The 26,693-nt window shown below is 28.1% G+C and overlaps 1 protein-coding gene across 2 annotated transcripts in view; it reads left to right on the top strand.

Moving 5' to 3' along the window:
* The window catches only part of blot (solute carrier family member bloated tubules), a 48,290-nt gene that overhangs the window by 4,614 nt on the left and 16,983 nt on the right, over positions 1–26,693 (top strand). For both annotated transcript variants that reach the window (XM_015511284.2, XM_089224171.1), the window contains exon 2: positions 10,372–10,950. In XM_015511284.2, the coding sequence (XP_015366770.2) occupies positions 10,372–10,950 (579 nt within the window). The remainder of the gene's footprint in view (positions 1–10,371; positions 10,951–26,693) is intronic.

Raw genomic sequence — 26,693 nt, 5'->3', positions numbered from 1 at the left:
CACATTGTTATTATTTTTTTTTGAAAAGTTAATTTTTTTGTCTTTATATTTATACTTTATATCCTCGTCCCTCGATCAATAATCATAATTGATTTTTAAAATAAACATTAATTATTACGAATATAATGAAGTTATTCAGGTTAGGTTAGGTATTACTTTGGATCATTGGGCCTTGATTTTGTTATAAAAAATTTTACACTATTATTTTTATTTCGTTCATTCAACCTTCAGACATTGTTTTATTACTATACTTTGTTTCTACTAGAAAATCGATGTATTTTTTAAAGGTTCTTCTATTTAATTATTTAATTTTATAATCTCACCTGAGCGAGATATATTAAACGCATAATATATAGGCATTGGTTAAAAACAATGTTTATGTTATCTCGTTTTAGAGTATCCAACAATCCAACATCACCAACATCATAAAATCCAACGAAAAATTAGAAAGAAATGGCAATATTTACGAAACCCCGGTATCTTCATATTTGCATAATAAAAAGTTATTAATCAGGCGGAAATTATATAATTTTCAAAATATTTTGGCCTTTTTTGCTTTTTTATAGTTAAATTTATTTTTAACACATATTTAATTTAAAAAATCTTCAATATTTGCTTATTTTTATCTAACAAACAATTTTCATTTTTATTTATTTCAAGTTCAATATTGCCAAAAATAATGTGAACTAAATTCGAAAAAAACATCCTGATAGTTCTATGTTGTGGATGCAACTTCAACACTTAATTCAGTAATTATTAGCGTGTAAAAACATATTATTTTGTATTGTTTTTATTCCTTATAATAATACATATCCACTTCTTAAAGTACACAGAAATAAATGCATGCAATTTGTTGTAACAAGGCGTGTAATCAGGAGCAATGAATAAAATGATAAATTAGTTTTATACTTACGGTTTATTTTGTAACTTGTTGTATTTAATCTTGTTTATCTTTATCAATTGATTTACGATTTTTAATTATTATTCAATTCAACATGTACTTATAGTGTATAATAAATATATAACATAAATTAACATAAAGTGTGATTAGTAAGTTGTAAGTAGTCATTACTACCAATGATTTGGTCCATTGAACATAGTTCTTTGGAAATGATAAGTCCAAATTATAGAACAATATGCTGATAATAATATGAATTATTATAAATTACATCACATAGATAAACGTATTGTGTTATAGTATTTTTAATACCTTTTAAAAATCAGCATTATTTTTATTCAAAAACTTGGAGTTTGTAGATTGTATTGTAGGTTAATCAAATTATACTCATGTACCTATAATATATTTTAGATATTAGTTCTATGACTACTATTACTAAACTATAATGTTCTAAACCGTTTAAGAATGATTTTATCACTGATATACAATTTTTCAATAGGTAATTATATATAACCTGTTCAAGTACACACATTTTTACGGTGCTATCAAAGTAATATTATAGTTATTCATCGATAATATTCTATGAATATATGAGATTGGTAAATAGTTAATCGTTTTTTGTTTTATTTAATGATGATCATATTGGTAAAAATAACAAGTTACGTAATATTTTAATACATGAAAACGGAATATGCTATTAGAGAATTGTCCGTTTTCGATCCTTGGTATATAAAAGAGAGGGAGGGGTCAATAAGTCAATGGTATAAATAGTTTATTAATCATCTTTAAAAAATCGAAAAATGTATGATTTAAATATTTTTTCATAGGATCATTTATGGTAAGATTCAAGGTTATAGAAGTCATTTTGAATCATTTCCTAAATAAGTCTCCTATAGGAAGTTTATCCAAGATACTTAGTGAATAATTATGTACATCATTGTATGTAATTGTATGTTTAAACATTAAAAAAAAGTTAGCCATTGTATAGGTATGAGTATATTATAGTTTTAATTTTAAATGTATACCTAGGTTTTATATCATATATAAATACATAAATTACATCAAAGTTTAGTTAGTTTAGCTTATCTTGAATTCCGAAAAATTAGATTATAGGAAAATATTGGGAAACTCATTTAGCTATTTAATAGCTGTCAAGTATACCTCGCCATTGAGTAAATTCGTCTCAAATAAGATGGCTACCCATTTTCACCAGAGTCGCCAGTCGGTCTAACCAAACGCATCGATTAAATCGGTAATTGTCGATTTTCATCGTTAGCTTTTGTTTCCAACGTTTAGCCGTGGCCAAAAAATGAAATACCTTCTATCGTCTAATCTATTGTGTTATTTACCATGTTGTCTTATAAAAATGTAAGGTATGCTGCTTTTAGAAAAATAAACTACCTACATATTAAGTGACGCTTCTGAGGTGATAGCTTATGTTGGTGGTTATCCATCATACGCATTATCACAGCAGGCCGCAAAAGCCTACCACCTAATGTTTCTCTTTTTTTGACCGAGTATACTCAATGCGATGAGATGCACTTGTTTAAAGTTTATACAGATGTAATAGTAATGATTCATGAAATAATTTTGATAAACCAGGAGACTTGAATGAAAGTGATTCTAGATTATCACTATAAACTGAAATCTTGACCTTAAATTATGCTATGGGCTATGGTTCAATATATTATAAAGATTGTGTTAAATTTGAATTCAATGATTAACTATTGCAAACGAAAAACGATTTTGAGTTGAGAAATTCTGTCAGCCTAAATATTTCTTTGAATATTTTATTACTTACATATTAATACTTTTATAGTTCTATTAGTAAAAAAAAAGGTTGAACTAATTTTTGCTAAAAACAAAAACTTATATTGTAATTTTATTTTTATATTATAGAGTAACTATACATTAATAATATTATATTATATATTATAATATAATTTTAATATACCTAACTATACTATCTATTATTACCTTATAAGTAAATATACTAACATATGTACCGTAGAACAATATTAATAATTTTGAGATACAAATATAAAAACTAATCTAAATGTATTGGAAATTTTATTGTATTTAGCAAAATATTATAACATAATATATAATAATAAATATAAATTATAATAGTTTCATCCCCGTAAATATTTAGCGAATAGTAAAATTTGCGTAAAATTTCCAGTTTTCTCCTATTTTTATGACCCACAAAAGTTCTAGCTAGATCCACTTTGCTACTAGAAACCATCCTCAAAGTTGAGGATTGAAAAATAATACTAAAAAAATGAATTTTATTTTAACACTTGTCATTATATGAAACATTAAAACCTATTTATCTGTTTATTTTATTCATCACACCACTCAGAATCTAAAAATAAAATTATTTAAATCTAAAAATATTCCTATATGGTAAACGAATTACATAATATATGATATATTCTTGCAATTTGTTCTTTAAATTTAAACCACGACTTTAATAATTTAATCTAAAGCTTAACTTCATATGAATGCTAAGGTAAATTGTAGAAATTTTTTAGTACTTACTCATGTGATTACCTATACCCACATAAATATTTGGATTTGAATTATGATAAAAACAATTAAAAAAACATATATAACCGATTACATTTTCAACATTTTATCATCGTATTATTATAGCTATTATAGTTGGTTGTTATGAGGTATTAGTTGTTTTTTAGTGGGTAATGGGACATAATAACACATATTAGTGTGATTAATTAATTAATTTTTCTCAAGTTAATGTAAAAAATGTTTTAATCATAGTAATACAAATAATAAATAATACCTAACGATGTTTGTATTTAATGGAGCGAGTGATTTATTATTATTATTATTATTATTATTATATAATAGTATAGTAGGTTATAATAAAACTTTCTCGATGTTTATGGATTACAACTAAATTAACCATATACATTTATGATCAGTGCCACCAAATATATAGGGCCCATGTACAGTGGCGCAACAATGTGGGATGGTGGAGGTGGGGGCAAAGCTCCCGTGAATACGATTCAGACCCCTTAAAAAAATATTCCTTATTTAGATATAATCCACTTATAAGTTATTTTAAATTAATAGTTTTGTTAGGTGTGTTGTATAGCCCTCCCAGAAATTTAACCCTAGTTTAGACCATGTTTATGTACCAATAGGTCATTAAATACATATTGCTTGTTGTTTTTAGCTATATTCATTATATTATGTAGTTAATATAATATACACTGCTATACTGCTTACAGATAGGTGAAGAGCATTGAACATATATAATAGGTTTGGACTCAGGAGCAAAGTGGTAGCAGCACTTAAAAGTTAAAACCATTTATTTTCTTTATTTTCCCGATTTAAATGTTTATTGCATTTAAATTGGGAATCAGCCGTTACAACATGGCAAAATTAAAAAATTCGAGAATATGATATAATTCAGCCCCCTGTCATTCGAAATTATTATTTTCATTATTATGATATAATTTTGGTTAGGAGTTAAGACTTTGTTTTATATTATAATAAATAATCATTATTATTATTCTAAGGTATTCATTAGTTTCTATTTTTTGATAAAATAATAAGATAGGTAAGATACCTACCACTTTGTGAAAAACCTTAGTAATAAAATATATTAAACACTATCTTAATGAAAACACATATATTAACACATAATATATTTATTATTTATAAAATAATAAATAATAATAAAATTGATTTCATTAAATATAGGTAGTTTTAGATTCTGAACGAAGTGATGAATGTATTGATTTTACAGTGATGTGTTTTTTTTTTTTGTCTGTGTACAGCATAACTAGTCGAAATAATGCTTCAATTCAAACTTTGGGGGTGGTTTCCGATGGAAAAGTGAATATCCTTGGTGCATTATAGAGGTCAAAAGTAAACAGTTTTCAAAAAAAATCGAGAAAAAAAAAAAAGCGGGTAAGTCGTGGATGTCGCTCTGCTGTACTGTAGGTTACTGTAATGGATGGGATTAAATTTGAATGCAATGATAGGTATCATTGTATACGTAAAACGATTCTGAATGGAGATGATTTGTCAGTCTAGGATATATTATATTTAAATATTGTCATATATTCTATTTTGAAACAAATATTTTATTTTTCAATTAAGACGCATTTTGTATATAGCATGGTTAATCAATTAGTGTAGTTATCATGTAGTTATCATATTCATAATACCTTATATTATCATAGATATACGAATACCTGGTTTGAGGATATATCGTTATCATTACGCGATTTCATAAAAATTTAAAACTCAAACGCTCAAAACATTTTTCCTATAATGACGCTTCAAATTTTCTCTATAGCTATTTGAAGCAAAACTTATGGAAAACTTGGTGTTAAATTTTATAACCTTAGATATAAATACAAACAATATTATGCATTTTGAACTACAAAATAATTTGGAAATATTCATGGTTTTGACGAATTTTTGTCAATATTTGAAATTCAAATGCTAATAAAAATTTAATTTGAATTTCCGGTAGACATTTTTTTTGTGATAAAGATTGACAAATTTGTAAGGAATCTTGTATTAAATTTTCAAAGCTTAGATTTAAAAAGAAAATTTTTTATGAATTTCTAGCTTATAATAATTTGCGAATTTTCGTAATTTTTACGTATTTAGACAAAATTTGAACTTTAAATGCTTAAAAAAAAAATGTGACTATACATTTCTTGATTTTTCAACTGCTATTGTATAAATATTTTGGGAGCCTTGTATTAAATATTCAAATCTTAGGTTTAAAAGGAAAAGTTTTTATGAATTTCTAGGATAAAATAATTTACGGAATTTTTGTGATTTTTACGTGTTGTCAAAATTAAAATTTGAATACATGTAAAAAAAAATTGTGGCTATACATTTATTTTATTTTTCAACTGCTATTGTAAAAATATATTATGAGCCTTGTATTAAATTCTCAAATCTTAGAATTAAAAAGAAAAACTTTTATTTAGATATAAGCCACTTATAAGTTATTTTAAATTAATAGTTTTGTTAGGTGTGCTGTATAGCCCTCCCAGAAATTTAACCCTAGTTTAGACCATGTTTATGTACCAATAGGTCATTAAATACATATTGCTTTATGAATTTCGATCTAAGATAATTTGAAAATTGCCGTAATTTTTACGTATTAAGTCAATATTTGAAATTCAAATCCTAATAAAAAAAAATCGTGCCTATGTATTTTTATAATTTTTTAATCACTATAAGAATAACTTATGAGGAACTTTGCATTAAATTTTAAAGTATTTTGATAGAGCCATAAAAATCTTATCAACACTTAAAAAAAAATATTTTCAGAAAAATTGAAAATTTCAGTTGTTTATAAATACCTCAAAAAAAGTCAAAATATTTTGAAAATTAAATCATGTAAAGAAAATGCCAATCTAAATAACTGATAAAATTTTCAAGTATCTACGACTTATACTTTTTGAATAATAACAAATGTTTAAAATCGTTTGAGGATAAATCGTTATCGTTACGCTATTTCGTAAAAATTTAAAATTCAAACGCACTTAAATTTTTTCCTATAATGATGCTTCGAGTTTTCTCTATAGCTACTTGAAGGAAAACTTATGGAAAACTTAGTTTTGTATTTTTAATCCTTAGTTATAAACGAAAAAAATTTTATGATTTTTCAACTTCAAAATTACTTGCAAATTTTCACGTTTTCGACAGATTTCGTAAAATTTTTAACTGTAAACGCTTATTAAAAAAAATTGTGACTTACGATTTTTAATTTTTTTTAGCTACAATAAGAACAACTCATCAGGAACCGTGTATTAAATTTTCAAGTTTTTTTGGTCGTCCAACATTTTGTTACCGATATTTCAAAAAAAAAATTCTCAAAAAAAGTCGAAAATTTTTGAAAATTAAACTGTAGGTATATAGAAATCACTAACATTAACAATTGGTGAAAATTTCAAGTATTTACAGTGATTAGTTTTTGAATTACAACCATATAAAAATATCGATTTTTTTGAAAACTGTTGGAAAATGTTTACTTTTGACCTCTATAATGCACCAAGGATCTTCACTTTTACATCGGAAACCACCCCCAAAGTTTGAAATCGAAGCATTATTTCGACTAGTTATGCTGTACACAGACACACACAAAAAAAAAAAAACACACATCATTGTAAAATCAATACATTCATTACTTCGTTCAGTATCCAAAAGTAACAAAAAAACCGGAATTTTTACGCAAAAACAGTTTTCGACCAAATCGATTTTTTATATGGTTGTAATTCAAAAACTACTCACTGTAAATACTTGAAATTTTCACCAAATGTTTATGTTAGTGTTATCTATATATTGTTTAATTTTCAAAATGTTTTGACTTTTTTTGAGTTATTTATAGACCACTGAAATTTTCGATTTTTATGAGAATTTTTTTTGGATGTGTCAGTAAAAAAATTTGGATGACCAAAAAAACTTGAAAAGTGAATACAAAGTTCCTTATGAGTTGTTCTTATTGTAGCTAAAAAAAAATTAAAAATCGTTTCCCACAATTTTTTTTTTGATACGCGTTTATAGTTTAAATTTGTACGAAATCTGTCGAAAACGCGAAAATTTGCAAGTAATTTTGAAGTTGAAAAATCATAAAATCCTTTATGTTTATAACTAAGGATTAAAAATACAACACTAAGTTTTCCATAAGTTTTCCTTCAAGTAGCTATAGATAAAACTCGAAGCATCACTATAGGAACAATTTTAAGTGCGTTTGAATTTTAAATTTTTACGAAATCGCGTAACGATAACGATTTATCCTCAAACGATTTTAAAAATTTGTTATTATTCAAAAAGTATAAATCGTAGATACTTGAAAATTTGATCAGTTATTGAGATTGGCATTTTCTTTACATGATTTAATTTTCAATATATTTTGACTTTTTTTGAGATATTTATAGAAAACTGAAATTTTCAATTTCAAAAAAAGTTTCAAATAGTTCGGCTACTGGCCTCGAGGCCCATTGTTATGATTTAAAGGGGGCCTGGAGGTTCTTTGCACCCCTAGCACCCCTGGTTGTTGTGGCACTGTTTATGATATACATAATACCTATATAATCAATTATTAAAGTTTTGTTTATATTGCTTACCAATCTTCAATCAATTGACCGATATGTAGGTACCTAGTTCATAGTTAAGTTAATAATATCATAAAATAATATATATAAATATGTAGGTAGATAATAAATAATACGAATAACAAAAAATACTTTCTTCTCACAGGTAAAGTTTTATTTTTGTAGTTTTCCATTTACTGTTTTCTTAACATTTTAATAGTTGGTAAAATGAACTTAATAACGTTTAACTTTAAATATAACTTTTGGAAGATGTCCTTCGTTGACTGTGCATCGAAGTATGTTAAAACTTATAATGTACGATATGAGTTGGCGGAAAGAACTTATAGTGACTGGGAATTAAGTAAACATATAATTTATTATAAACTTGAATGAATGAAAAAACAATTATTTTAAGAAAAATGAATCTATTTCTTCGGGTTTGAATTTTGCTGTATGAAGTTGTAATTATAAATTGACCTTCAATAGCTTTTAGTTTTTACAAGTCTCATTGTTGAATAATATAATCGTTCAAATAATTTTGTTAGGTACTTAACCAATAATGTATACAAAATAATGTTAAATATTTTTTTAAAAAGATTTTACTTATAAAATATTAATGCTATACGGCAATCGGCAATTATTAAAAGTTTATATTTGTATCCTCATTTATTCGTGAACTTTAAATATAATAAGGTAATAAACATATTTGTCAATAGATAACTAGATCATTATGATTCCTAGTTGGTAAATAAAGTACACATATATTTGTTCTAAATAGTAGATTATTTGAAGGCCATCTAGATTTCAAGGACTAGTAAAGTCTCTATAGATGCTCAACTATTGAACAATAACTTTTAGTTTTTTTATTTCCGTATAATATTTTTTTCTCAGTAGCTCGTTAAGTTATTATCCGGTATAATAAGAGTGCACAAACAATATAGTTGTTAATAAACTATTTTTTTAATTGGTATCTGAAAACAATATAAGAATCTTTGCATTAGACTTTCAAAAATTTTGAACGAGTCGAACATTTTTTATCGACATTATATAGAAATCGAAAATATGAAACATCTAACACCATAAATGATGGTTAAGAATGTGAGAAAATATTTTGAAAATCTTATCATGCCCCTATTTAAAACGGTTTTATAAACATTTGTGAAAATCGTTTTTGTCAAAAATGATATTTGTGTAATTATTTTGTGTAGCGGGAATTAATGCTTTCCATATGTAGCAGAGCGGAGAAATATTATTACAAATGTTGTAAGGTAAACAAAAATAGTGAGAACAGGGCCGGCTCCAAACAAAATGTATACATAGGCAAAATCAAAATTTGTATTCCTTTCGTTTTTGTAATCTAAGTATCAACAAAATATTATCCTAAATACGGCCCTGTCTACCACCAAAGAAATGTCCCATCTTATATAATGCCGCCTCATGCATAGGTTTGTATTGCCTGTGCCTTCCACCGGGCATAGGGATATAAGTAATTAAGTATCTAACTCGAGAAGAAAATGTCTTAGAACTTTAAGGACACAAGAAAGTACAGTAGGTAGTGCATAAATTATGTGTGCTGTAAAGAGTTCAAAATACTTGTTTTTGTTATGAGGTAATCAAAAGAACTTAATTTAAGTATATGTTTGATAAAATATTATAATATGTTATAATATTATATGCTCTTGTCCGCCCAATATTGCAGGACTATCAGGAGTACAGTAAGTTGTGTAGTGTAAGATCTCACAGTACAGTGGTGTAGTTACGGGGGGGGGGGGGGGGTGTTTCCACCCCCTCAAACACCCAAAAAAAACTTTTCATATTGGTATTTTATCTTCTGTGATACTGATTATTTTTAAAGTAATATTTTTTTCGCATTTTTCGATGATGGAATCAATTCCTACCAATTTGAAACAAAATAAAAATGAAGTTTAGTTTAACTAATAACTTGTAATTTGTGTCATAAATATATTTTAACCCCCCCCCCCCCAGAAAAAAATCGTATCTACGCCGCTGCCTGTGTATACTAAATATTCCTTGTCCACCCCATGATTATGCTCCGATACCAAATATACTCAGTCCAACTTGGCTGAACGGAGACACGCGAGGCTTAGTTTCATTGAAGGGTTTTTAAATGACAAAATTGAATCTTATTACATATTATTATGTATCGTAAATCTGAGTCATTGATTTTTTTTAAATTATTAACGTTACTAATTATTTCTTTAACACATTGCATTATAATAATTAAACAATATCTAGGTACTAGGTATTATATTATTGTGTGTAACACGTCCAAGTCATTATACGATACCTATTATTATTACCATTAATAATATTTAATAACATGTATAAAATCATAATATTATGGTATTTGTACATTTACAGATAACAAGGACGGTGTCGAACATTTCGGCAATGCGCTGCAAGAATGAATCGTCGACGCACGCCTTGTCGGAAGTGGCGAGCGTCGATATGTCGTGTTACGGCGTGTTCCGTAAACTGGAATCCGTCCGTGGCGGGGGAGAGCGCATCACAGCCGGCCGGCCGCCTCGGTCACGACTGCCCGTGGCCGCGCCGTTACCGCCGACAACGTCAGTCAGTCCGCGAGTGTCAGCGTTCGCGTACGATATCGCGACGGCCGTCGACGACGACTACGACTGTTGTAATTTCGACCGCGAAACGTGTTCGGTTTACGGTTGTGACACGGCCACGGCGTTTACTACGTCAACCACGGCCACGGTTACGACGGACGGGGCTTCCACTGTTGGCCGCGACGACAGCGGACTGAGCGATTTCGGTGGTGCGGTTGCTTGGGACGATTACGACTACTGCTGTAGTGTGGCCACCGCGGTGGAAACCACGGTCGATCTCCGTGGGGGCGCAGCCGCCCCATACAGTCACACCCCAATGGGCTCAACCACCAAGCTCGTGGGGATCGATGCGAACAGCGATGACACACCAAAGGTACGTACCCAACACCCACTATACAGGGGCGTCATTTCAGGTTTTTTTTCTGGTGTGCGAAGTTTCAAGCAGGCCATTTTGAAATTTCACCAGGCCATATAAAAATACGTATATGTATATTATCCTGCATTCAATTATTTCCATACATTATAGACCGGCTATTACAATTTGATTTTAATCATATAAATAATTGTGCATTCATGGCTCGTGCATTATTTTAGGCTTCAGCAAGGCGCAGGCCAATTGTAACATTCTAAAAGTAAGGGGTGCAACCGCACACCCTGCCACCCCCAAAATGACGCCTCTGCCACTATATGATATCAATATTAAGCCCAGATAATCTGATCATGTCAATAAATATAGATAGTGTTATTATTGTCCAACGTCCATTATAATCGTAATTTGTTATAATGTTATACTCATTTTTCAAAATTGTAATTTTTTTACGTCCTTAAATATTTGCGTCAGATGATCGACCGCAGTATCCATTATTATTTTTAGAGCTTCGTAAATAATCGGAGATTACGCTTTTCTTGCTAGCCTATTGTTTTAATGTATTTGTATGCAATTATTTTCCATTTTTTCTCAATTTCCTTCCGATACGGTGAGGCGCGCATAATATTGAAATTTACTGCATCATACTTTTGTAAAAGTGTTTCCTAACTTTTCTCAAGTTACATTTAATATTTGTTCAGTGGGGTGTGGATGACTGTATAGTTGGTGATGGAGTTATTTTAGTAAATGGCATATTTAGGATAGTTAAGAAAATACACTTTATTATAGATATACTATATACTAGTATTGTCAATAAACAATTAACGTAACTTAAAGGGTGTAAGTGTGCAAAGCGCAACAAGTGTAGATACATGATATTTTAAGTGCATACTATACAAGTGGATCTGTTTTGATCGGTTATTTAAGTTGTTTGTGTTTTTATAGGTATAGTAATACATCTTTGTGTCGTAATATTTGTTCCCGACACACGATACACACCATTATTATTATTTGTTTCTCAAAATAAATCAGTAAAAATCTTGTATCGTAGAATATTCTAACGTATTATGTTTGTCTGTATTAGCCAACATATACAGGGAATGAGAACCTATTTAATGTAATCCGCGAATGATCTATTATTAATTATTGAAAACCGAATCTCACGTGGTTTTGGGGCAAAAACATTTGATACGTTTATAGTAGTAATTATTACATATATATATAATATATATCATTTAAAATTCAAAAATAAATGTTCATATTTGTATTGTAATTTGACTTGTCAAATTGCAGCAAGTTGCATGTTTTTATATTTGAATTCTTAAATATTATTATTATGCATAAAAATGTAAACGTACTTAGTATTAAAATACGTTATTTGTCAACACAATCAAGGTCACAATATAAAATTATACGTACCTAATGTTAGTAACGATTTGGTTATTAATTTGTGTGTATATAGACATATAGTATATACCTACTGTATTATATAGTACCTATAGTATATATATACTATATATCAAACATCTTGAAAAATATATATTGCTTAAATTAAAATGCTATCCACGAGTAGGGAATGTGCCGCTGCTGGCAAGATTTAATTGAATTTCAATCAATAGAGGTTTTATAGTTTGAATAATTTGTTGTTATTTTCCGTTAGAAATTATAATTGAATATCTTCAGGGCTTAGAAATCAAACAATAGCAGGACTTCTAAAGAAAATATCATACATTAATATAACTCACTATACCCTCGTATGTATCACGCGAGGTATCACGTATAAGGTAGTATAGGTATTATAGGTACTAAAATTGTTATGTTTCGTATCAACATTTGTGCAGATCAATACAAATAACCGTTATCAATATGCTAAAGTTACAGGTAGTTAATTCAAAAAGCGATCGTGACAACTGATTAGGGCTTGGATTTGTATGCATTTGCATATTTTTAATGATCGATCGCGTACCATATTCCAGGTAAGCACAAAATATTATGTTACAACTTACAATAGAAACCGTGATAAAAAAATACGAATTCTTTTAGTATTTGTGCATAGTATATAAAATTTTACAGTTTCTAGATCATATTTTACAATTTTAAGCATATGGTATTTTTACGAGCATATATTTTATCGCATATTTGCCATTTTTGGTATAACCTAAACACAATTATTTAAAATATATTTTGTGATTTATTTGTAGCTTATATAAATTCAAGCCATATTGAAAATGAACTTATTTTGTGATATAAAGTTGCATTTTTAACTGAATTTCGGGTTCGATCACCGTAAAACCTTTAATTATAATAAATAGTAGGTGATATATACTGAAATAGTTTCATGCGCGGCAGCCTTGACAAGTCAAAATTGAACAGCTCGTTAAACTCTGTGGACCGTGACCCACACAAATCTGTTGATTCAAATTATATTTTAGAAAAAACATACTCAAAAAATGGAAATGGAAATTTTTTTTGGTCTACTCGATTCGTTTCCTGAATAGATATAAAGAAACATCACCGAAATCATGAGCGTAGTAAATTTTCAAAGCTTATAAAAATCACGTAATATTTTAGGGTTCATAAAAAACGAATGCATTATTTTGGAAGTTAATGATTTTATTGTGTAGCAAGAGCTCTGTAATAAATTGAACTAACTTTATGCTTATCGTATATTCCCATTTGTATAAATTCATAATCCACAATAATATAATTGGCAATGCACATTGACATTGACATTGTTCTAGAAACAACCACCTATTAAATTATGGATGGATAATGAATATAATACAATATTATTGAAAAAAAAGTATTCAATATTATATTATCGGTATTATAAATAATGTCTATAGTTATTTTGAATTTTGATATATTTGTCTTTTGCGTAATGAATTATAGTGAATAATTAATGACTAATATTACATACGGCGAATAATACCAGTACAATAGGTAGTAATGTGCCATGTGGCTTTAGATTAATATTGTTATTAATTATTAATCGTTTGATGGATGTTTAGTTCATTTTTACTCATCGTCTGGTTATAAGTTATAACATATGATTAAATATGTTAGGTATATCGTATGACTTAATATAATAATGGAAATATGGAATCAATAATATGTTAATGTAAACTATTTACCTATAAGATGGGTACTCAAAAATATATCTTATTGATAAACGAGATAAAATTCCACCTGATTCGTAATTGAATATTTTCAAACCTTATGTCAAATTTATTATTTCTTTTAATTATCTTTTAAGCCATTGGCAGTTAAAATCATATATTAATATGTCATATACATTATTATGAATAGGTATACCGATAGTTTGAGTATGACGTGTATCGAGATGAGTTTCGTACTAAAATCTCCAAAACTGTTATTGATTTCTCTTATATCAATATTTCGTAACACTTTAAATGTCCAAATTAGGGGCGGTGGTAAACTCTCCCGATTTTAAAAAAATAGTAAACTCTCTCGATGGTAAACTCTCCCGGGTTAATATTATGTTTACCTGAAGTAAATGTGTAAACTCTCCCAGGTCAAAATTATGTTTACCTAAAGTAAATGTGTAAGCTCTCCGGGTTAACTTTATAGTTACCTGTAGGAAGTATGTTAACAGTTAATATTAACTCTCCCGAGTTGTTTTAAATGTTAAAACATTTTTTTAGGAAAAAAAAATAGATTCCCTAACTTTTTTAAAATCTGTATGTTCTTATTATCAAAAACAATCATTTTTATATTTTTATGTATATTTTGTATTTGTAACTTATATCATTATTATTATTATTATTATTTTTATTATTATTATTGACTATTTTTAAAAGAAACTTAAATGTATATTAAATTTTTTGAAATTTGATTTTTTATTGTATTTTCAATTTTGACTATAATATTATACCTCATACCATCTAAATACATTAATTTATATTATTATTATTATTGTTATTATTATTATATATGATCGACTATTTTTAAACGCAATGTATATTAAATTTATTTTATGATTTTTACTAGACCTAGGAGAGTTTACATGTTTCCATCAGGTAGTACAGGAATAGACCTGTGAGAGTTTACACGTTTCAGTCAGGTAGTACTGGAGTAAACCTGGGAGAGTTTACCATCAGGAGAGTTTACCATCGGGAGAGTTTACAATCACCCAAAATTAGAATGACTAAACATAGTATATTTGTTCAAAAGCACCATGTAAGTCGTCTTCACTTACAAACCTAACCATGGAAAATATAAGTCACACGCAATCAGGCTGCAGATTGAATTATAGATATGACAATGAACTAGGTATACAAAGTGACTCACGATTTTGAAAAGAACGAATTTTAGTGAAAACAATTAATTATAATTTTTGGTATGGCGTTGTTTTTGGAAAAAGTGATATTTATCTCAATTTCTTAAGTTTTTACGTTTTTGATTGACGACATACATTTTTAATTTCACATCCTAAAACGGATTATTCATCAAAGTGTTTCGATACATAAAAATCGAGTTTCAAATGAGTAGGTAGTTAATTGGTCATATGTAACTGATTAGTGTTTTAATTACAAAGTGTAGATTTACAGAGTAAAGTGTTAGTAAATACACTACTTGAGCATTTTTAACGATGTTTAAGCATTGTGTGCCATACTGCCATGTACCCATGTCATTGTGATTGTAGGTATCCCATTAATAATATATTAATAATAAAAAATATTGTTTTCGTTCCGGTGACGCACGGCGTATTTATTATAAATCCCTAAAAGACTAACCATAGGAATTTAATATTATATAACCGAGTTATAATTCTATTTCATATATTTTTTCCTCGTTAAAATTAATATTCTGTAGACGGTGGTACGTGCCGGTCATTGTTTGTGTGACAGTGTGACACCATTTGGGCACGAGCCTCTCACCGATTTTTTTAAAAACAATTTTTTTTTTTAGATAGTACCGATTTACATTCTATTTCCTCCTATGTATACTATATATATAATAAAATAAAGGATATGTAGGTGATTCGTAATGGTTATCGTCTTCGTAGTAACTACCAAGGTCCTCTTCGGACTAAATATTTATAAGTATAGTATTATTTCTTTCGACGAGAGGAGCGAATTACAAAAAAGGCGCAATATACACACGCGACACGCTGTATATAATATAATAATATACACCTGTAGGTGACGGAGACGACTGCATCGGACCTGAGGTGCGGTGTGTGTGTATAGTGTATATACGCTATTCGATTACAATGGAATAGTGCATGTATATGTATATATATATATACATATATACGCTATTTGATTACAATGGAATGGTATGTGTCGTACATATGCACGACCGACACGAAAATTAAAAATTCTCATTACAAACCGTATAGTCTGTATACGCGATGTCAATGTCAACGTACAACGGTGTTTATTGTGCTGGTGCGCGCCTACAAAATATATAAACGAAAAGATGACAGTGTGCGCAACAAAAATGTAGTACCTATATTATTATTAATATTATTATGTAGTACCTACTTCTTTTATTTATAAATACATCGACACATATAGTATAAGTGGGTATACGTAGTGTGACAACATAGCGTAACAAAAATCCTGTGGTATTGCCCATTGTTGTGATAGTATCGAATTTAACTATAAGTTGTATCTCGAATAATAGTGAAGCTGTGTATAATTGATGTCTGTGAACAATGAAAGGAGTGATATTTTTGGGCAGGGAGAATGCAGCACATCGGATATTGGGTATCCTCTCCTCTTCGACTCCTCTCCCCTCATCAATCGGTTTGATCTGTGTACAGAACAAAATTTATAAAGGCGTGTCTATATTCATTATTTCGGAAAGTTGTAGCTTTTTTGAAAATATTTTTTTTACCTTCATTATTGCAAACCAACATTGTTGACAAAAAAATAGTCGTTTATATAATTTTTATCGTTTTCATTTTTGAATAACATTACAGATTTAACCATAAAAGTTTTAAAAAGCTGAATAGAATGACACTGAAGAGCCTCGCTAAACGTTACGTTATTTTACTACACTACTTATCTAACATTTATGCATTTTTCACTAATAAAGTAACCTTACGAATATTTTACTCCGGTATATGCAATTTAGGATGTATGACGTACAAAAATGTAAAAAGATAGTCTTTTAAATTGTTACGTTCTAAAGTATCTAAACTGCTTGTATCATAAATTCTTAACATAAATAAGTGTCAATTTATTTATTTTACTAAAAAACATCGTATTAATTATTTGAATTTGCATTTATCTAACCATATTTTATTATGCTACTCTCAAATTAAAGATAGTTCTAATGTTTGACACTAAACTTATACTTTTAAGGTACATAGGTATATTATCAATTAAGAAAAAAAGCTTTCTCCATATAACTTACCTATCTAAATACAATTTTAATTACCCATTTACATTAAAAATTCTTTATTCAACCATTATTCTCTTACAAATATAATATGCTTCTATTATTTGGGAAACTTATAATATTATTTTCTATAATATCTAAGTGTACCTAAGATCATTAAAAAAAAAATCAATTTTATAAATTGTCTGTATAAACTACTGAACAATAACTTTAACGACTCCTTCTTAACTCTGTCAAATTACCTTCAAAATAAAAAATATACCTAATGTTTATGTCGTTTTTTTACATTCCACGACCTTAAAAAAATACGCTTTACATATTTATAAAATATATTTTGTTATCTATTGGTGATACAGTGCTTAATATATCAATATGTATATATCTTTTAAAATATTGTAGGTAATACTTTTTTATAATATTATGTACCAGGTACCTAGATATCAGTGATTTGTCAACGTATTATATTGTTTTTTTTTTAAATTTCATATTATTTTATCTTCTAACTTATATCATATTGTATAAACCATCGTATCAAATCTGGACAACTATCCATTTTTAATAAAAATAATAGAGTAAATAACTTTAAAAAAAAACGATGTTTAGGAATGACATTAAATTAGGTAAAAATAATGAATTTAAATGGATTATCTTGCACGTAGTTGGAATACAAGTTCTCATTGTATGTGAGTCAATGTAAAAAATAGGTTTGATTAAATTTAGTAATGTTAGATATAGGTATAGACGGTATAGTCTCGAGATAGTGGCTTCAGGCGCGGGTAAACAATCGACGGTCTGTAGTAGACTGTGGTTTAATTTTCAACTGCCACTGCCCATCATCGTTTTCGGTAGTTATACATAACTTTCGTTTTTTTTTTTTTGAGAATAATGGTTTTTATTTTCTTCGTAATAAAGTACATATTCCCGCTAGGTAAAGAGTAATATGTGCATTCCGCATTGTTATATAAGGTATATATATTATATTATATATTTAGCGGGTTTTTTTTTGGCGTTTAATTGTACATTATAGTTTTTTTGTGAAACTGTTGTAATTATTCCAACTCGAAGTGGAAACATATTCTTTTCTAGAACTTATATTTTCCTCGTGAGTATAAATGTTTATTAGTTTTTATCTTATAAATTGTTATGAATTGTTATACATAATATATCTAAGTCAATGTTTCTTAATATTTTTTAGCACTGTTCTCATAATTTTCTACCAAAATCTATCGCCATCTACATGTTTTATAGGACAAAAATGTTATTACAGCTACTAGTTTATATTTATTTCTGTCGCGGACGCGGTGATATGAAACACTGATTGGTGAAAGTTCGAGAATTTATTAATTGCGTATCGTGATACACATATTATCGACATATCGACATTATACGTCGTTTAAATAAACATGATAATATGAATAATATAATTATTTCAGGGTCATTTTTGAGTTTTTTAATACTTTAAAGCTTACAGTTTATACAGCTTAGAAACTTTAACTTATCTCGAACCCCCGTTTAAGAAACGCTAATGGTGAATCTAAGTATTTGTGAGGTATGTGTTACAAAGTAATTGTAAGTAACTCGATAGTCGATGGTTAAATATTGTGTAATCCATAATTTGTTTGTGGAATTGATTTTAAATATAATATACATGCTCTACATTTTGTAAGTTACGTTTGATAGGTATTTATCATACATGAGTGGCTGTATTCACACGTGTGAAATTAGGTTTTAGTAATTATATTAGGCTAGTTTTAAACAATTATTAAGTTCAAAATAAGCCGTAGAGTCATAAAGAACCCTTCGTCACTATAACATGTTCTCAACAATTCAATTTAACCAATAAAATATTTAGTTTGGTACTTATATATATATATATTTTTCTACTTCTGTACTCTAGTCCATGTCATGTATATGTCATGTAATATTGTAAACGACTGTATTTAGAAGCGAATACTTTTAAAATATCATTATCAATGATAATTTGTCCACTGATATAATATAATACAACCATATTATTATAGCTTAGTCAGTTTTGATCATAATATACAAGCTTTTATATGGCTGCATTATCTAAGTTATATGGCCGACTTCCTATACCTGAAATAGTGAAATGTAATATTTTGAAACACGGAAAATGGCTGATATTTTTTATCTGCAAAGTGTTCTATGTTTACAATTTTATCATTAATAAGAACTAAATAGGTAGCAATAATCTGCGAAATATTATAAAATCTAATTTTTTTATTTATTTTGGTTATTTCAATGAAAAAAATTGTATTTAACACGGTCCTCGTTGATTAGAATAGTTCGTCATTTACCGACTTCAACAAGTTAACTTAGCTATATAATTGATTATTTTATGAAAATTTAAATTTGACATTAATCTAATTATTTTCCTGTTCAGTAAAGCTATATATCACTGTTTTGTGACATATAGTGGACCTTTACGATGATGATAATAATCATAAATCAATGGTTTATTGATTTTTAAATTAGTATTTTTTCATAAACAATATACTTTTCGATTTAACGAGCCCATCAGTGTAAGTGCGAAGAAGGAGAAACCCCAATAATCAAGACAGGCTTAAATTGATAAAACTATAATAAAATATTAAAATCGAAAAATAATAGGCAACACTAACAATAGCATGACTTTATTTATTTTATTACTTATTCATGAAAAAATTTAAATTTTTTTTCTTATACCATTAAATAATAAAATATTACTCCTCCATTGTGTTTATATAACAATGTTTTACTTCATATTTGCTTATTTATACTGTATATTATACAATGCAACATTATTTTTTATTATAATTTTATTGTTCAGTTATACATTTTTAAATGTTATATTTAACATTTAAAAATTTAAATTAGTTACCTAAGTATATAAATTACACGATTCATGAAATTGTGAATATGAATTGTAATTCATATGATAAAACATATTTGTCATTTAATATTTGAATGGGTTTTTTCTTAGTACACATTTTCATTTTTAAAACTGACCATAATTTTTAAGGTAAAAAACAATATGATTTTTTGTGAGAAAGGTCTGACATTGAATATGGCAATATTTCAGTGAATTAACAAAAACATACTAATATATATAACCATAACGTCAATGAAGTATTCATGCAGGCATACGCATTTCTGTATTCATTTGAATTGATAATCATTATAATTATTTTTAATTCTTACTTCGTAAGACGAATTCCAATCAAATATAATTGTAAAAAATCTCTATAAAAAAAAGAAAATGATGTCACTAAGGTATCAATTTAAAACTAACGAATGTAAGTTAAAGAAAGGTATGTTCGTGGTACATTAAAATAATGGTAACAAATGTATAAATTGACAGTAAACAATTAACGAACTGAATACTGTCAACGATTGTATGTCAACTGAGAGTAGTAGTGTAGTACTATCATTTGACGCTGTTTAGATGATTATCAACAAATAAAATATGTTCGTTATAAATACTGAAAGAAATATCACGAAAATACCTTTCTTTGCTCTAATTTTTTACTCTACCATATATTAGCTTTATGCCTATATTGTATATATTGTGACGAATGTATACGTAATATAACTTATAAGATCAAGCTAACGTAAGTCATAGATTAAATATTTCAAACTTCACGATAATGTGTCAAAAAAATGTCATGTCAATAGCTAAATGTAGTAAAAATGCTTTGATTTTCAAATTTAATAGGAGTTTATAGTTGTAAATTAGATTTATCGTAGTTAGGGAAGATCAAAAGACTCCCAATATTTTTAAGTAACTGGGAAAAATAAAAATAATAGGACGAAACTAAAATTTGTACGCAAAACCAGTTATTAATCGTTTAAGTTATTTGTTATAATTCGAAAATAAATAAATCAATAGAGACTTTAATTTTTCATCAAATTTCTTACTTATTTATATTAGCAGTTTTAAGACATGATACCTATAATTTTTATCTCTTATTATTTATAAACATTTCAAATATTCAGTAAATTATCACGTTGGCTACCATGAGTATCACGGTTGTCTCACACCATGATACAATAGACATAATTTTGACGATCTCTGGTTATGTACCATGAGAGTCACAGGGGACTCACAAATTGGCATTATGTGTGTATCGTGTGAATTGCTGGTGACTCTCAGGTATTTCGTTTTCTTAAAGTTATGTAGAATTCAATAACCAAGAAAACTTATATTTTTTGAGAGTCACGGGTGATACTCATCGTAAATAAAAAAATATTTTTAAAATCAAGTCTGGTGGCCAACGTGTTATAATACTTGGAATTTGTTTTAATAAAACTTAGTTAAACCTACTGTGTTCTTAATATTTATGGAAAAATATTATGCAACGATACATTGAATTCAAATTTAATATATTTATCACACAATTATCAGGTACATTCGACACCTATCACACATAGCACACCGAATTTTCTACTTAACAAAATAACCATAAAATCGATTTTTTTTTAAATGCAGATAAATTAAGTATTGTGGTTATTTAGTTTAAAAAAAATGTATAATCTTAAATTATGTTATTTACAGATATTTTTATTTTTGAAATTCAATTTGGATATGACATTCAGTGGTTGTATTTCTGTATAAAAAACTTAGCAAGATAAATTTGTACTTTTTAAAGAGTTATTTTTTTTTGTAAAATCTTAAATCAAAATATAGCGTGTTTATAACCCTTGTGAAACGTACCTGTAACTTCTCGATAAGATAAAAATTGTATGTTCTCAAATGGTATCAAATATAGTATCATTACCATTGATTTTTTTTTTTGTGACATTATCATGGTCCGGTTTTTTATTCTGCGAAAGTTATTAAAATATGTAAACGGGTAATTCAAGTTCGATGACTTTTCTTTTGATTATTTCCTGAATCCGAGAAGTTGTTTATAAAAAATTATAGGTAGTATAATATTAATATATTATACTGTATTACAATACCTACTAAACATGTTTTTTTTAGTCACCCGTGTAATTTACTAATATATGCATAGATTTCAAGCCGACTTGTTACGAGTTTTTGAACATGTTAGTATTCCATTATTGGTAACTAATCAATTTTACATATTTGTTGATAAAATACAATAAAATCGTAAAGTTATTTACAAGATATTGAATTTATAATTCATATGGCATTATTAATTATCGCTTATAAATCATAATTGTGCAGAACTTAACTTCGTATGATATTAATTTGTATTTAGATTAAATTTACTGACCAGTCTTGATTTAAACACAATAAGAACCGTGCCACAACGAATGTAGATTAATATATAATGACTCACCTTGTATTTTCGGAAAGTATTTAAACTCGTTTATTCTATTGTTCTTGATTCAGTTTTAAAAATATATATTTAATTTGTACCTGTAGCGTGAGATACCGCTATGATCTAACGTTAAATGTTCTAAATCCATGTTTTCAAAATTCAAATGCCACGGCAATGATAAGTTTAGGTAGTGATATGGAAAGTTGCAACTGGTTTTTCTTTTGTGAAACATATTTTTACGTTTATATGGTTTTATACCTATCGACTTTTCTCACAAAACGCTCTAAAACTTGTAAAACGTGTATCATTAAAAAGTAAAACATAATTAATAATAACAACAACAACAATAATAATAATAATAATAATAATAATAAAATACTCTTCTCTGATGTCATGCGTGCGCATCATCTACGTAGGTTTATGTTATATTGCTATGAAAGACATGTAGTTTAAAAAACATTGGCCAGGAAATATTTCGTACAAAAAACCGTGTCATGAACGAACGTGTTGCCTCACGTATCATCCATCATCTTCACGTCCCTGAATAAGGTTATGATTCGATTTCTCCGATTGACTCGAGATTGTAATTATTCATAAAAGCCGTAGATCAACCTTGAGTGCGTTATATTATTTGTATATTATATTGTTGTCAAAGATTAATTTATTTAATAAATCGTCTAAGAATACTAATTGATTCGTTTAGTAGTATTTAAGTCTTTATTATCTCTGAAAGTATTAACTTTTACGAGTATATAATAAATATATTTTTTTTATTTTTTGCATGATTTGAAAGCATAACGAAACACACTATTGAAAGTTTTCAACTTTTTGAACGACAAATTATAGGTTAATAATTGCAGAATTATAAAGTTGTATTATTATCATCATTTTTTTTTCGTTGTACTCACACCCAAATGGATGCATCTAATAAATGTCCTCGCGCCCAAATGGCTTCGTTCATTTTTCCTTGTTCGCCGTACAAACAAGTTTTTCAAGTAATTGCGATGTAGGTAGTGTAAGAAATTTGAAGACTTAAGCCAATGCAATGTGTCGTTGTACATACATAATATGATTATTTAAAATATGAATTAACGTGAATAACCATGAGTACATATTATACGAATCTGTAAAGCTTGCTCGACGAGTCTGGTTTTAATTTCGCTTTATAATAGTAAAAAACAATATCTGGCTAGGTACCTACCATATCTTAAATTCTACATATACATCGTATAAAATAAGTCATTGTACAGAACCTGTTATTTTGAAGGTATAGAGAATTTATTTTTCTTTGCAAATAATATCATAATCTATATCTTTATCCATGTAAATTAATAAAATTGAAGTGTCTAACTGTTTGTCTGGGTTAATCTTTGAAATGACACATTACCTAACATGTTGATTCAGTGAAGCTATATATATTTTATTTACTTGTCAATAAAATGTGGTATTTAATAGTTTTATTTCTGTACTCTGTGTAAGCATATATTAACTTAACTTAAATTTAAACTATACATCTTAAAACTGTTAATCGTATAATTGAATTGATATTCTTTGAAAGCAAATTGTGTTTGGGATAAGGTTTATACTGCTTGGGTAATTTAGTTATTAATACAATAATACTAGACTACAAGAACTATTTTAAATTATATAGTGTAATGAAAAAATAAAATATTTATAAAATATATCATTATTTTCTAGACAACTTATCATAATTCTAGGTAGGTAACTAATACTTTGGTTTAATACTTTAATAAATATCAAATAATAATGTTGTCGTAGAATGAAATATGACGTTTTGTTTTACATCGTGTGATTTTTTTTAGTAATTTGCTTGCCTAATATTCGCGTTATTATGTTTTTTATCAATTTTTTTCACGATATAAGAATTATAAAATGTCAACATAATTTAATTCTTTAAATTAAGTAAGATTTTTTACGATATATTTACTACGTTTTACTATTATAAGTTTTTTACTCAAACCAGTTATATAATATATTTTAATATTGAAATATCATACTGATTTTTGTTAACCGTATAGGTACAAGAGGATAGTTTATTCCAGTCATGTACTCACGTATGGGGTGATTATTAGTTTATTTTTTGTTTAAAAAAAAAGTATACAAAGTCTTATTTTAATAAGTTTAAAACTTAATAATCTCACTGTTGCCTACATTTAAATGCTTCGATTCTTAATAGAAGTACAATAAGAACTATCTACTGTTGATTCCAGTGATATTTGTTTTTCACTTAGGTGGCCGGTAATTTCCTCTATTTTCTATTAGATCATCTATTATACAATTTTCCTCTACAAAATATATTCACAATGTTTCGTATATGCATACTTATTATCTACTTTTTAATAAATCGAACACATAGGTAATAATCAAGATTTTGCAGAAATTATTTTCATAGGACTGTAATGGTTATTTACCGAGTAATAGGGAGGGTTTATCATTCGCAGGCTATTTGCAAAATACTAGAAGACCAGTATACAGTTATAAAAAGGCTATCCCGAATAAAAGTGTTTTTTAATCACTAACGGCTCATATATTTTACGGGAGTGAAGCTAGTATAAAAAATTTAAATAAGTGAACTACGCATGTGGAATCGTAAAAAATAGAATATTACACTCGTTACGCTTTAACGAAAATTTATAAATTACTATATCATATCTTTTTGAAAACAGTGAAAACCATAGTCCACGATGCTGATGATAATGTGTAGAAGGTGACATTGCGGGGCTGTAGGAACTAGGCCAAGGGAACAAAACGTGATGAATATAAGGGAAGATATCTTTGGCATCCAGAGCGGATGTGCCACAACAAAGAGGTGTCGATTATACATTATACACTATGACCGCATCAATAATTTTTTCCGTGTACGCTCGCGGTTTCGTATTACGGTCATCGTGAATTAATAAATAATTATTATTAATAGGTATATTCTACTATACATTATGCATATTTACAGCCGGTAACATTCAAGTGTGTCGTCGTCATCGACACGTGCTCGTGCATTTATTATCGCCGCAAAATGTGTGTAAACAATCGTCACGTCGTCGTGATGATTGCGCACGCGCTACGCTCATGTCTAGCGGGGGGAGGCAAACACTTCCGCTGTAATAATGAGGCTAGTACCGTGGTCTCTCTCGATATAGCTAGACCTGCATATTATTATTTTATTATTTTAATATTGTTGTCGTCTTATTTATGTTATTTTGTCCACTTAGCTCAGCTATCGGGGTTAGGGTTTCGACGACAGTTTTTAATATTCGAACGATTTTCCGATGATCACAATACGCGTCATTCGCGAAGTGTGCGCGTGTGCATAATAACAATAATAAATAATAATAATTATTATCATAATATTGTAATCATATTATAATAACATAATTATTATTGAAGCCTGCATCGATCATACACTCGGTTTATTCTTTATTCCCTGTTGGCCTTTCGTGCACGTTAACCCTCGTTGAACTATAAACCAAAAATAAATTTTATAAAATTATGTCAATAATAAATTTTGTGGTGTTGCGGCCTCGCCCGTTTTTATTTTAACAATTTAAAAATTTTGTCCGGTTATTGACGTCTCAATTTCGTTTTTTCATACAACATGTCATAATAATTAGATCATCGTGGAATGAACGGTGCTAGCATTGCTGGCGGTGAGACTTATGTGTGCCAAGATACATACGTCGGATGTATCGTGATGAGTGAAGAGAGCGCAGTTTTTCTGAACATGTGTTTGTGGTCGCTATGATGACGGCGGTCATCCGCCGAAAGTTCGCAGCATTAGACATCTTGACCATAATAGTGTGAAAGCGAAATCCTGTGTGTATGCAATAATATGAATGCATAAACAAATTATGCATGTAAATGCATAATATGCATGTATATTGATATGACCTCACCAATGACGCGATCGGGTTACCTGTCTCGCGAAACCTCCCTCACTACCGCTATAAACTTCCCGCCGACAACGTGACACCCAAACCAAAGCTAACTACTTTATAAGTCATCTTTATTTAATACATCTATATATCGTCATTAAACTGTTAACTCTTCAAATTCGATTATTTAAAGTAGGTA

This window comes from Diuraphis noxia, unplaced genomic scaffold (assembly GCF_037042655.1).
Source record: "Diuraphis noxia isolate RWA-SAM2 unplaced genomic scaffold, SU_Dnox_SAM2 contig0003, whole genome shotgun sequence".
NCBI lineage: Eukaryota > Metazoa > Arthropoda > Insecta > Hemiptera > Aphididae > Diuraphis > Diuraphis noxia.
Note: the sequence above shows the minus strand (reverse complement) of the source record. Positions and strands in the feature narration are given on the sequence as shown.